Source organism: Gopherus flavomarginatus, chromosome 9 (assembly GCF_025201925.1).
Source record: "Gopherus flavomarginatus isolate rGopFla2 chromosome 9, rGopFla2.mat.asm, whole genome shotgun sequence".
In the NCBI taxonomy this organism is placed as follows: Eukaryota; Metazoa; Chordata; order Testudines; family Testudinidae; genus Gopherus; species Gopherus flavomarginatus.
The window spans coordinates 74,481,216-74,493,891 of NC_066625.1; the positions used below are offsets into that span (position 1 = coordinate 74,481,216).

Below are 12,676 nucleotides of genomic sequence, written 5' to 3' on the forward strand. Positions count from 1 at the left end.
ACCATTTGTTTAGCTTTCCACACCCCTGTACAAGCCACAAAGGAAATTCATTTCCTGTGGTTGTGCAATGTTCGGATGTTAGAGTTTTTTAAATATTATTTTGTGCTGTGTAAATTCCTTGGGTCAAATTAAGCCCTACTGCAATTCCATTACTCTTTTCAGAGTTAGATTACAACTGGATTTGGCCTCTTGTTTCAGACGCACAAAGGGGAGCAAATAAAGAAGCCGTGTTCTCTCGCCTTTGCACTATAATTCAAAATGGACACAGTTAATTAGTTTGGTTAATGAGTGTTTTGTTGATGGTGTTGGTTTTATTAATTATTATAATTATTGCTGAACTTGATGTAGGCAGCAGAACAAAAATTCTACCATGACTTTTATCTGGAAGATTTACTGTACAGAGCAAAACACAGTGCATTTGTACAATTTATATTAGCTAAGCAGAAAGTGGAAATCCTAAAGAGAATGCATGTTCAGACTCCATGGTATCATTATTTCAAGAGAGCAGAACAGTGTCTTGGTCAAGACGTCATGGTCCTCTTTCTTTGATTCTACCAGGAAGTACTGTGTAAATAAAGAGGTAGTAATAATTTCTGGAATATAAAAGAGTCTTATGTTGCTTACTCTTGTGGAAAGAGTTAAAGAAAATAATTAATTAAATGCACATTGCAGGGGAAAATATTTCAAAATATACTGTTTTGAAACATCAAACTTCTGCTAACATAAGCATTAAAGCAAATTATTTTCAAAGCCTTGTGAAACAGGTGCCCACTCAGCCCTTCTGTGAGTAAAACCTCCCACAAAACAGGTAATTAAACATACAATCCCATATGACTCATATAATCTTGTTTATACACAAAAATGCAGAGCGTCCCCCCATAGGTCTGTTTCTATCACTCCTCTGTGTCCACATTCACCACCACATTAGGCCCAGATCTTCAAAGGGTGCTAGGCAGCTAAATACCTTTGAGGTTCTCAGCCTTCTCTCTTAACATGCTACCAGCAGAAATCAGTATAATCTCTGAGGGCAGTTTTTGACAGTAGTGTTCTAGGGATGGTGCATTAAATCAATTATTTCTGTTTCAGAGAAAGTTACAGAACCATTGGCCTATACTGGTTAGGATCCATTGTCATGAGCATTATTGTCTTTATGCCTGGAACTATTGTGGGTAAGGAGATAATTCATATAACCAACTTTCTCATGTGAAGCATGAAAATTGTTATGTTTTCTACTTCCTATACTGGATTAATAAAAAATAAGGCTGCCTAATCTCATAACCAAAATATAATATATTGCGCCTTACTTTAATATAATGTTGAAGGGACTTCAGGAATATAAACAGATCAGTTAACCAGATACTTTACTTTGGGAAGTGTGTGGATTTACCATTCCATGCCGACAAGAAAAAGTTTATCATCTTATTTTGCTATCGGCAATAAGGCTGTGATCCTAAGCACACAAGTCAATAGAAAGATTCTCATTGACTTAAATAACTATATCTGTTTGTTATTAGTGTTTAAAAATTGTTCATCTATGGATTAGCATAAAGAGCACTTGTTGCTTTACAGTACACATGTCAGGGGTCAGGCAAAAGGCATCCAAAAGCACTTTTGGACAAATGAATTTAGAGCTGCTGGGGCTTGAGAAGTTGTTATTAAATCATGTTTATGTCATGCAATTGTTGACTTGAAATGCTTTAAACTTTTCTTACATAAATAAATGATTTCCTTCTTGCAAAAAGCCTAACATGATTTTTCAAAAGATGAAGGGGGGAGAGGGAGGTTAGACACACTACTGCCATAAATTAATGTTAATGTGTTTACAACCATTAGTTGGCTTTGAAAATCTCAGCCCAGGTATTTATAGCTAGAATGGAGCATTCATGTTTGAGCCTGATCAGTCCAGACAGAAGGTCTTCACCTCTTTCCTATACAAGCTCAAGATCTCTGATTTTTAGGGAGTCCTCTCTGTCACTGATTTTGACCAGATCCTCAGCTGATATAAAAAGCACAGTCTCCACTGATTTATAGCAGCTGAGGATCTGGCCCAGAAATTTTGGGTTTTTTTTTGTAACCCTTTTCCAAGCATTGTCACTGCCCTGCATTAGAGACCAAGATTTAGTAAGCAGAGCATAATGTCAGACTCAGAAGTGTCAGTTTTTCTTTTGTAAAAGATGCCTTTATCTAGAGCAGGTTGTATTAACAGCTTTCTGAGCTCTTCCATCCCTGTGGGTATGTAGAAAAGAGGTCAGTGGCTGAGGCAGCTGGCTGTCACAAAAGAAGATCTCATCTTTGAAACAACGCACCATATATTGTATCTAGTTGTTACCTGCTTGTGTGTGGCTCTTCCATTTGCCAGCACAGGCTTTTCCACCAGATCTGTATGCTGGGTTGTAAGCATTTAAAAAGCTTTTTACATCCAGCATTATCGTAGCTGTTTAATGTGGATGTTCCATCGGATATGCTGTAATTTTCTCCATATACAATTAGTATACAAATTCTTCATGTTTTATGATTATTTCTTTTAATAGGTAAATATGGAGCAAGAATGTGTCCTGCTTCTTTCTTAAATGTACCATATATTTGTCTTCCTATATGGGCTGGGTTCAGAATCTATAATCATCCTTCAGTGACTTACAATACTCCCATCAAGGTAATGTTACTGTATTAAATATAAACTACTGTACTAATAGCATTAAAAAGACTAAAAACTTGCTCATTATTCCTGCAGAGTTTTAGTGGAGTGCACTATAATGATTTATTATGTTTGTAATGGAGATTGATGGAGGATCATTCAGGCATGGCAAAAACATCCCTGCTGCATTCTTCGTACAGGGAAGTTGCATCTTACGCAGGGGTTAGGTTCTGAAGTCAGCGCATATGGCGAATCATGTATAGTCAAACACTCATTGAGTGGAATGGTGGGCGAAATCGCCCTCACTACAGGTACAGAATTTAAATTGTTATTTTTCTCTTTTTGTTTTGCCGAGCGCATATAGTTAAAATCGTGTAAGTTAAATGCGCCTATGATGTGACTCCACTGTATAAGATAATATTTTAGTTAGTTTCATTGTGGAGTGCAGAGGGAAGCAAGGTGATTAGGTGGTTAGAATGAAGGACTAGGGGTGAGGATCTCAGGGCAGACCTATGCTTAAAATGCTGCAGTGGTGCATGGTAGTGCTTCAGTGAAGGTGCTACTATGCTGATGGAAGAGCATCTCCTGTCAGTATAGTTAATCCACCTCTGCAAGAGACAGTGGGTATGTCAATAGGAGAAGCCCGCCTGTTGACATAGTGCTGTCCACACCGGGGTTTAGGTAGGTATAACTGTATCGCTCAGGGGTGTGGATTTTTTTTTTTTTACATAGTTTCACTGACATAAGTTTGTAACATAGACTTGCCCTCAATGTATGACCTTTATAATCCTAGTGCCTCAGTTTCTGCATCTGTAAAACACGGATAGTGATACTTCCCCAGCTTTGTAAAGCTCCTTATGATACTAAGTAAAAGGTGCTATATAACTACAGATAGTAATATTATGTAGATTACTGTGAAATTTCATATAATTGAACAACTGCTTGCTTTTTAAAATCTTTGCATTGCATGCTATTGGGTTTTATAGCTGAGATATATTATCAGGATATGTAGTAAGGAAGTGATTGTGTGTTACCCACCTTTTACCTATCCAAAGCTCATTTTTACATTCATCTTCATCTGCATCTTCACAACTAGCTAGACCTTTTCCCTAGGACTCTGTAATTGGGCAACAATAGGATTAGTTGGGCAGTCACAATATGCAACATTTGTTTATGCACAATTTCATGCATTGAGAAAAAAGGTTACCTGAAAAGTAGAGCAAAGAATGACATGATGTGTAGCTATTTGTGGCTAGAGGCAGCCAGGCTTACTGCCAGAGCACATTCCAAACCCATTTTGAGTGTCAACATATAATGTATTAATAGTATTTGTATTACAAAAGCACCCTGAGGCCTCAGACAGGTCCATTTTGTGGTAGGCACCATATATATGACTAATAGGAGACAGATCCTACCCCTGAACGTTCAGAAATCTAACAGGCTCTCTGTGTCCAGGTGATCTTGTAGGACACACTCATTGAAGAAGATGCACTGGAAGATTTTCAAGAAGCTTGTGAAAGACACATCAATAATGGTTCTATTGCAGTAAAGGATTTTGGGGGCAGTGAGGGAGGTACAACGCCTAAATCTGAGTCCCAAGAGGCATGTCTGAATAGCTTTTGCCTTATAAATTAGGATTCATTTCCATGGAAGCCAGATCGGGGAAAGCTCAGTGAATCTTCCAAACTGAAACTGTAGAGAGGATTTGAGTAATATGTAAACAGAACCCTCAGAAATCTAATGAAAGGCATAAAAATGGGATAGAGTCAAGCTATCTGGACCAAAGCACTGTTTGGTCATGTTGATGGTTGCTTCTTGTGTAACAACATGTATTAGTGAGGTGAATATGGTGTTTGTGTAGAGGTGGATAAAAGTTTCGATTTGCCCTCCTAGCCCCAAGAACTGTACAGAAATTGCTGCCTATAGCTAAAATATGGTAGCTCATTTGCAGAAGCATGGCCAAGCTTCTTATGTTTGTGAAGTTAGTAATTACTACTACTTTGTTAACCAGATTTAATGTGTCACATTGATGCATATTTCAATCAAGCTTAACTTTTAAAAGATTTTGTTTAAAAAAGGCAAATGCATGGAAAGCAGGTGTTCTAAACCCTTTTTTTATTTCAGTTTTTACTGAACAGCTCTTTTTTATGTAAAAATTGAGCTTTTTAGTTTCTGTTCTCTGAAGGTCATAGTAAGTCCTCAGTGTAATTCTAAATATAGAATCTTTTCATCCATGCTTTAGACTTTTTTCATGAAATTGCCTTTCCTGTTGGAAAATAGAACTATATCTTCACAGCTAATTTATGATCTGTAGAAGACAAGAATACACCTCTACTCTGATATAACGCTGTCCTCAAGAGCCAAAAAATCTTACCGCGTTATAGGTGAAACCGCGTTATATTAAACTTGCTTTGATCCGCTGGAGCACGCAGCCCCGCCCTCCCGGAGCACTGCTTTACCACATTATATCCAAATTCGTGTTATATTGGGTCACGTTATATTGGGGTAGAGGTATAGTTGAGAACCTGTCACACATACTTAGGTTTAGAAACTGTATACTTCAAAATTCTGTGGAAAATGAAATAAAACCAATTGTAATATTTTAGGCAATCCTAAATGCAATCTAGTTTTCAGAAAATAGTTGTTCTTAATACTGATTTGTTTAATTAATAATTCACCATACTAAATCCTACAAGGATTTGGCCCCTTTTCAGCAGATCTTTTAAATATTTACAATCAGCTTGAAAATCCAATTTTAATTTTTGAACTAGCATTATTCAGAGACAATAAGGGAGTTAGGAAACAAATGTCATGATAGTTCTTAAAAATGTACAAATATATACAAAGTAATTACATGAAAACATTATTGGAATCAATTTATATAGTGTTGCGTAAGCCATTCATTGTTACAGACTTACTACAAACCGGTTAAATACATACACTTGGATAACAGACAAGCTTCACTTGTTTTCAAAGCATAGAGGCAGGGGGAAGTTATGCCACAGTTTAGAATCAAACTGAGCTGTAATATGGTATTTACAGGGCTTGGTGGATAGGTCTATAAATGTACTAATAACTCAGGGAACAGTCTCAAGTAATTTAAGTTCAGGAAAAGTTAATGAGATGAAGAGCAAAGCATAAATTCAGCTTTGCACATGAATTCTGGTGGGACCAGTTTTGTTGCAGTCAGCCTGTTGACACTAGTAGATTGTTCTGAGCTCTTAGAGCCTGAGCCTGGGAGGTGCCCCAGACAAGCCACTCAGCATAGATTAGGGAATTGGGAGAAAATTCTAATTGCACCTGCAGACTGTCTTCTGACATACAAAACAGCAGCATCAGCAAGACTTGTGAGAAGTTGGTTTGTTGTTTTCAGCAGAAGGGAAGCCAGCAGTGGATCAGCTTTGACCTGACAGGAGCTGTTGTTGCATTTAATTCATGTCAGGGTATATTGGTATGACTTTGCTGTATTAAAAAGAGAGAGATGGGCACAATAACTCAGTAGACAAGGTATTTCAGTCCAGCACTAAGCCTTTGCACAATGCGTTGGCTTATCTTTCTGCTTTCTTTAGAGCTTTACATTTGCATTGCCTGTATGTAAATATATACATATAGAAAAGAAAAGGCATAAGTTCTCGATATCCCTATAGAAACTTAACAGACAAAGTCTATTGGGTAGGTTTGTCCTCATTGTCACGCTGGCTAATCATTCTAACTGCTGTGTACATAACACAGTGCTGTGGTTTCGTGTCACTCATAAATATATATGTCAGGTTACTGTCTCCTTTTAGAAAAAGGTGTAACATATACATTTAAAGTTCAGCCTTCACACAGTAGTAAAATGGAAACAATCCATTGACTTTACAATTATTCTTTTATAGTTCCATCTTAAAAGTATTTGTAACATTACTCCCTTGTTTTTCCCATTAATACTATTGGGTTAAACACATTCTTTGCCTATGACGTTGTAAACACTCCTATAGCAGGCTTTGATACCTTACATATTATAGAGTAACACAGGTCTAAATCATACTTGTCTTACTCACATGAGCCTACCTATTGATCTAGTATGAGGCAGCGAGAAGAAGACACAGCAGAACTGCCTCTGCTGAAAATTTCTGTTTCTGAAAATTTACCTGTTTTAACAATTTTATGAAGTAAACAGCCCTTCATATAGGAAGTGTTTTTAATTTTTGTTAAACTATGAGCCAAATTCTGTAGTCCTTGCTTGGGAGTTTTGCCTGAAAAATACTTTCTTCTGTTCTGTCATTTGAACATGAATATTTATAATTATGTCATTGTACAACATATTTTGAGACAGTAATGCAATAATATATAATAAGGAAATCCATTATGAAGGAGGTCTTTGTGTGTGCCTATCAATGCATGGATTGTCGTTCAAAAGGGAAGTGGAAATGAGCAAGTCATATAAATGCAGTGTTTTTAAATGAAGAAGATGGCTTGTTTGCTCAATTGCAAAGGAGATTGCATCTGGTGTGTATGTTGGGCAAGAGTGCATAATGGTGAAAAAAAAATTGCATCCTGGAATGAAGGTTTGAGTGAAAACACTGCAGTGAGTGAGCTCTCGCAATTGCCCCAAACTATTTTTTATCTGAGGTACATATACAGCTTCCATTACATCAGCGTGCCTCACATATTTACCCCCACAACATTCCTCGGAGGGAGGGATCATCTCTGTTTTACTGCAAGGGAACAGAAGCTTATGACAACTCGCCCGACATCTCATAGGAAGTCTGTGTTAGAACAGGGAAGTGAAACTGAGTCTCTGGTGTCCTAGGCTACCACATTAGCCACTATGTCATCCTTCCTCTCTTAGTCAGACACTTGATAAATAAATATTGGATATGTATTTATGATTACATAATACATTTTCTTATGAGCCCACGTAAATAGGTATGCACTATGGTTTTTAGAAATAAAATGGGCATACATAAGATACTCAGTGGCGCAACTAGGGTGGGTATGAGGAAGCCATTTTATTATCTTGTGTAAATTACCGTGTAAAGTGTCACTGACTGATGAAAGGTAAGCCATTCAACATGAAGATTGACACTGATCCTCACTCAGCTGGACCATTATAGAATCTTCTTAAGTGTGGGTTAGCTTTAACTTTGAATGGTAGGGGCCTGATTCTGCTTTCTGTTATATCATTGTAACATTGTTATATTATTACATACAGAAATGCTGTTGCTCCCCCTTATACACTCAAATCAGTAGAGTGACTCTGCATTTACATTAGAGTAGCTGAGAGCAGATGCTGCCCCACTGGCTCCTGTCAGAGTGTTTCACCACCTTAACTTTCTTTAGAGACAGATTTGAAATTAAATACATCTAATGTAGAATTTATGATCTACTCTTAACCCTATATTGTATTGTAGGTGGTTCAGAAAGTCCAGAAGAAAGGACTCCTGAGAAGACCACTAGATCTAATGCTGGCTATATATCTCATCCTCGCAACTGGGTTTTGCATATTTAGGGGCATGGTAAGTGTAAGGGGCAATAACGACCTGGGATCTCTAAGTTTTATTCACAAAGCTTTTATATCTGTTGCTTTTCAAAAGGAAGAATTTTTGTATGTGAGAAAACCAAGGGCCCAATCAGCTCCCAAGTAGGACTGAGCCCTAAGAATATGAAGGAGAAATGAAGTGTCTGTGGCATTATTAGAGAGACAAGGTGGATGAGATAATAACTTTTATTGGACCAACTTCTGTTGGTGAAAGAGACAAGCTTTAGAGCTTACACAGAGTTCTTCTGTAAGCTCCTCTCTCCAACCAACAGAAATTGGTCCAATTAAAGATATTACCTCACCCACTTTGTCTCTCTAATATCCTGGGACTGACACAGCTACAACACTGCATGTGGCATTATTGTAATTACTGTAGCTTTGTCTCTCCATTTGCATTGTGTGAACCTTTTTTTCTGAAAGGGACTAGCCATATGACCTCCCAAGAGCAACAAAGTAATGATAGCCCAAGTGTGGCTCAGTGACCTAAAAAGCATGTCATTCATTGTTTTTTTTGACCGTCTACTGTTAATATTTTAATAAGCAATAGCATGGATGCACACAAGCTAAATTAAATCTGCATTCATGTCTTTCTAAAACATAGACATGTAACTAAACTCACAGAAAAACATGCAGCTTATATTATGAGGGAGAGAGTAGAATCTTTATCTGAGAACTATGTTGGGTTTATCCCAAGTCTCCTGAAATTGTAAGTGTCTCATTCTTGCCTATCAAGTATAGATAATTTTAATTTAACTTTATCTATGGATTTATAGCACAGTTGATAGCTTTTAAATTTCAGAGGGAATCACACAGAATTTAAAATACTTGCTTCTTGGCGCAGTGGTAAACCTACTCCTAGCATCAGCTTTGAAGTATTTGCTGCCCCAGGCAGAATGGGAATTGTATATCACTGAGTAAACAATCACTAAACATTTTGGTGCTCAAGACAACTGCTTGGTCTGCATATTTGGTAGAGCTGACCCTGTCTAGACTTTAATTCATGTATCAAGTGATCAGAAGTAACTTTAGCAGCAATTTGTTCTACTTAGTGCATGTCACTCTTTTGTAGTTCTGCTGGCTTGTATTTCTGCTTTATTTTTGCTCTCCGGTCATATTTCTGAGAAAATATGCCTTCAGAAATATTTTAATTTTTGTTTACTTCTGTCTTGTTACTGGCATCTTCATTTGTTGCAGCTCATGGCATCCCCTAAGTTACTGTTGGTGCTGGCTAACTGAATAAAACAAAGCAATGTGGAAAGAGATGACACATTTTTCACAGTGTAATCTCTTGCCCAAGCACCCAGCTACAGGCTGCAATGCCACTTGCTCATTTTTTCTGAGCTTCTTTTCCTATCGCATTTCACTACCCAGTTCCTCTCCCATTGTAGGAACTGTTTTAGTGACATCATTTTCTCAGCCATGGATGGAATGAACAGATTTCTATTAAGCTCCAGTAGTTGTGGCCAATATGTTATTGGCCAATAAACTGTGGTTCCTTAGTACAGACATACACCTGTTTCTCAGATGTTTCTCCCTCTCCAAGATGTGCCATCAGAAGGAATCTTTGTATTCTTCCCAAACCAAGACTTAACAAATGCCAGTGCAGTTGGCTGCTGCAATACACCCAGCTGGGCCTTGTTAGTAATTTAGACACCAGCAATGCCTCGTGGGAAAGCTCTTATTAAGCTGCTGTTGAAACTGATGAATCATTTTAGAAAAATATTGCGTACTTTGTAGTCATTGCTTGTTGTCATGAATTCAGTTCCTTGACATAGTAGTTGGGTCACCATGGAGTTTATTGGCAAGTTTGTTCTTTACAGTTAGATAAAAATCCAACAATTTTTTTTTATAGTAGCTGGTTTTGGAGTTCGCATCATTCTCCACTATTACCTTATTGCAGCACAACTCTTGTTTAAATCACTATATAAACTCTACAGTATCTGCTTACCTGATTTTTCTACTATTGGGTGAATTTCCATTAGGCATTATGGATTGTGTCAAAGCCATTAGCTGTCTGTACAAATAAAAGAATGTTATACGTTTATCACAGTGTGGACCACTCATACCTAGTATACTAGCTTAATTACTTTCCAGTGAAAAACTAAGACTGCTAATGTTGGCCTAGTAGCTAGAGCACTAAACTAGGACGCAGAAGACTTAGGTGCTATTCTAACCTTAGTCATTGGTCTGCTGGGTGACCTTGGGTAAGTCATTACCTCTCTCTGTGTCCCAGTTTTCTCATCTGTAAAATGGGGATAATGATGCTCACCTTCCTTTATAAAGTGCCTTTGAGATCTATTGATGAAAAATGCTATATAAAAGTTAGATATTCTAGTCTTGCTTTATGAACCGTTCAAGGGACCTATGAGGCAGGCAAAGGGAAGACTACATTTCAGTAGTGATGTCAGGCCGTTTCTATACTGGTGACCAAGTGGATCACCTTGGCAAAGGGTCCAGTCCCTTCTGGCCTGTAAGCAAGCCTTCTGTATGGCAACGGCGAGCACAGTTGTAGAACCCACAATAGCAAGGATTAGGTTAATTTGTTTTAAAGTGACTTCTTCCATCACATACAATTTTTAACATCTCTGTAGATTGCTTTGGATTGCCCTGCTGAACTCTGCCGGTTATATATTCAACTTCACGAGCCCTATATCAAGGATCCTGCTGGTTATCCTAAACTTCAGGTAAAGAACTAACTATTAAGTATGAGATGTTATAAAGTGATGGATGAATAGGCACTTCAGAAGTTAATATGTAGCTTCTTGCATAGGCACCAACTCCAGGGCTGGAGCTACATACAGGTGCCAACTTTCCAATGTGCCGGGGGGTGCTGACTGCTTAAGCCCTGGTTCTGCCACAGGCCCTTCCCCCACACCACCCCTTCTCGCCCCCTCCCCTGAGCCTGCCATGACCTTGCTCCTCCTCCCCCAGAGCCTCCTGCACACCACAAAACAGCTGATTGCAGGGAGAGAGGGGGAGACGCTGATTGGCAGGCCTGCTGGTGGGTGGGAGATGCTGAGAGTGAGTGAGGGAAGCTGCTGCGAGGCTTCTGCCATATTACTGTGGCTCTTTGGCAATGTACATTAGTAAATTCTGGCTCCTTCTCAGGCTCAGGTTGGCCACCTCACCCTAGTGTAATAGCATCCTCAACAGGTCAAAGGGTGGTATAGATAGGAAATCTAGCTCTATATTTACCATTTCTCTTCTCTATCACCACTGACACATTCCTCTTTCCTGTAAAACCACACAGCATCCTTTGCCAAGCCTGTTTACTTGAGCATTGCAGGAGGGTTGACCTGAGGGTTCTTAACACCCCAATATTTCTATTTTTAAAAATGACAAACACAGAGGCATAGTGTCATTTATGGGGAGGCAACCAAATGAGTAAACCTCAAATGAAGGATTGACCTTTTCTGTGAGAAATCCATTCTGGTAACAAGGTGAATGAAGAAACTTCACTCTGGAAAGTGGTGGGGTTCTGGAGTATTATGATTTCACTATTTGGAGAATCTATGTGGAGTGTTCTGTTTATCTACAGGGATATCTTTCATCATCTGCAAATATCCCTGGAGAGCATAATCTTGGAATATTCCAATTTCTCAGTCAGCAATTGGCTGATTCCTAAATAGACCTCTCTCTGAAAACACAAACCATCTAATGTTTTTGTTTAAAATGCAGATGCTGACATACATGTTCTACTCTGTGCCTTATTATATGATCGCACTGTATGGCCTGTTGGTGCCTGGTTGTTCTTGGATGCCTGACTTAACCCTTATACATGCTGGAGGACTAGCCCAGGTATTATAGATATTTCTTTGTAAAGATGTTCATTGGTGAATTTCTAGATCATAATGCTGTAACTAGAGAAATATTATATAGGTAAGGAGATCCAATTCACCCACAACCCACAACCTTATGCTGGTTTTACGCCAAAGTAATTCAGTTGACTTCAACAATTACACTAGTATAAAACCACCATCAGGGTGTGGAGAATCAGGCTCAGTACATGCGTCTCAGATGTTACATCATTGCCTTGGAAGACAGTTTTTTCTTTAGCTGCATATTTTTATCTGGCTTGTTTGTATTATTTAAGTCTTATTAAATGCTGTGCATTTCCCCAAAGAAACCAAATATTTGGGGTAGGATAGAGTGGGGGTGTTAAGCCATAGCATCTACCCACTTTTTAAAAAGTTAAACACTGTCTTTGAGCCACTCAATGTTTTGGTCAAGTGGACGGTTTAAAAAGAGTCTCATTGGTAAGAATAGCTGTTAGTCACCCAGTGGACAATATCATTTATTTTCCTAGCATTACAGCTACTTCTACAGCACAGGGGAGCTTCCAGTGTCATTTTTAACATATATTCATGTTCATCTCCAAAATTTCATGTTCTTCACAAGGCCCACACTTGCACAACTCATTCCATCCTGATTTCATTAAATAAACGGTTATGATTAAACGGTGACCTATGTAACAATGTGCAATAATAATTAATGGACACTGGTGACACAAACTGTAA

General features: G+C 38.3%; 1 protein-coding gene and 1 long non-coding RNA gene across 6 annotated transcripts in view; one reads left to right on the forward strand and one right to left on the reverse strand.

Moving 5' to 3' along the window:
• The window catches only part of TM6SF1 (transmembrane 6 superfamily member 1), a 33,014-nt gene that overhangs the window by 10,050 nt on the left and 10,288 nt on the right, over positions 1-12,676 (forward strand). For 2 of the 3 annotated variants that reach the window (XM_050966665.1, XM_050966664.1), the window contains exons 5-9: positions 1,087-1,169; positions 2,532-2,653; positions 8,032-8,136; positions 10,751-10,843; positions 11,838-11,957. In XM_050966665.1, coding sequence (XP_050822622.1) covers positions 1,087-1,169; positions 2,532-2,653; positions 8,032-8,136; positions 10,751-10,843; positions 11,838-11,957 — 523 coding nt within the window. Of the gene's footprint in view, positions 1-1,086; positions 1,170-2,531; positions 2,654-8,031; positions 8,137-10,750; positions 10,844-11,837; positions 11,958-12,676 lie in introns of those variants that run through there. The other variant, XM_050966666.1, reaches the window with a different exon arrangement.
• Positions 145-10,744, reverse strand: LOC127057704 (uncharacterized). Of its 3 annotated transcripts, none has more exons than XR_007776154.1 (4): positions 10,108-10,744; positions 5,936-6,097; positions 3,674-5,203; positions 145-564 (listed from the first exon to the last, which is right to left on the reverse strand). It is a non-coding gene; the product is annotated as an uncharacterized LOC127057704 (long non-coding RNA). The 3 variants fall into 3 exon arrangements; XR_007776155.1 differs by lacking the exon at positions 10,108-10,744 and having other exon boundaries at positions 3,674-3,752; positions 5,010-5,203; positions 5,936-8,021; XR_007776153.1 differs by lacking the exon at positions 10,108-10,744 and having other exon boundaries at positions 5,936-8,021.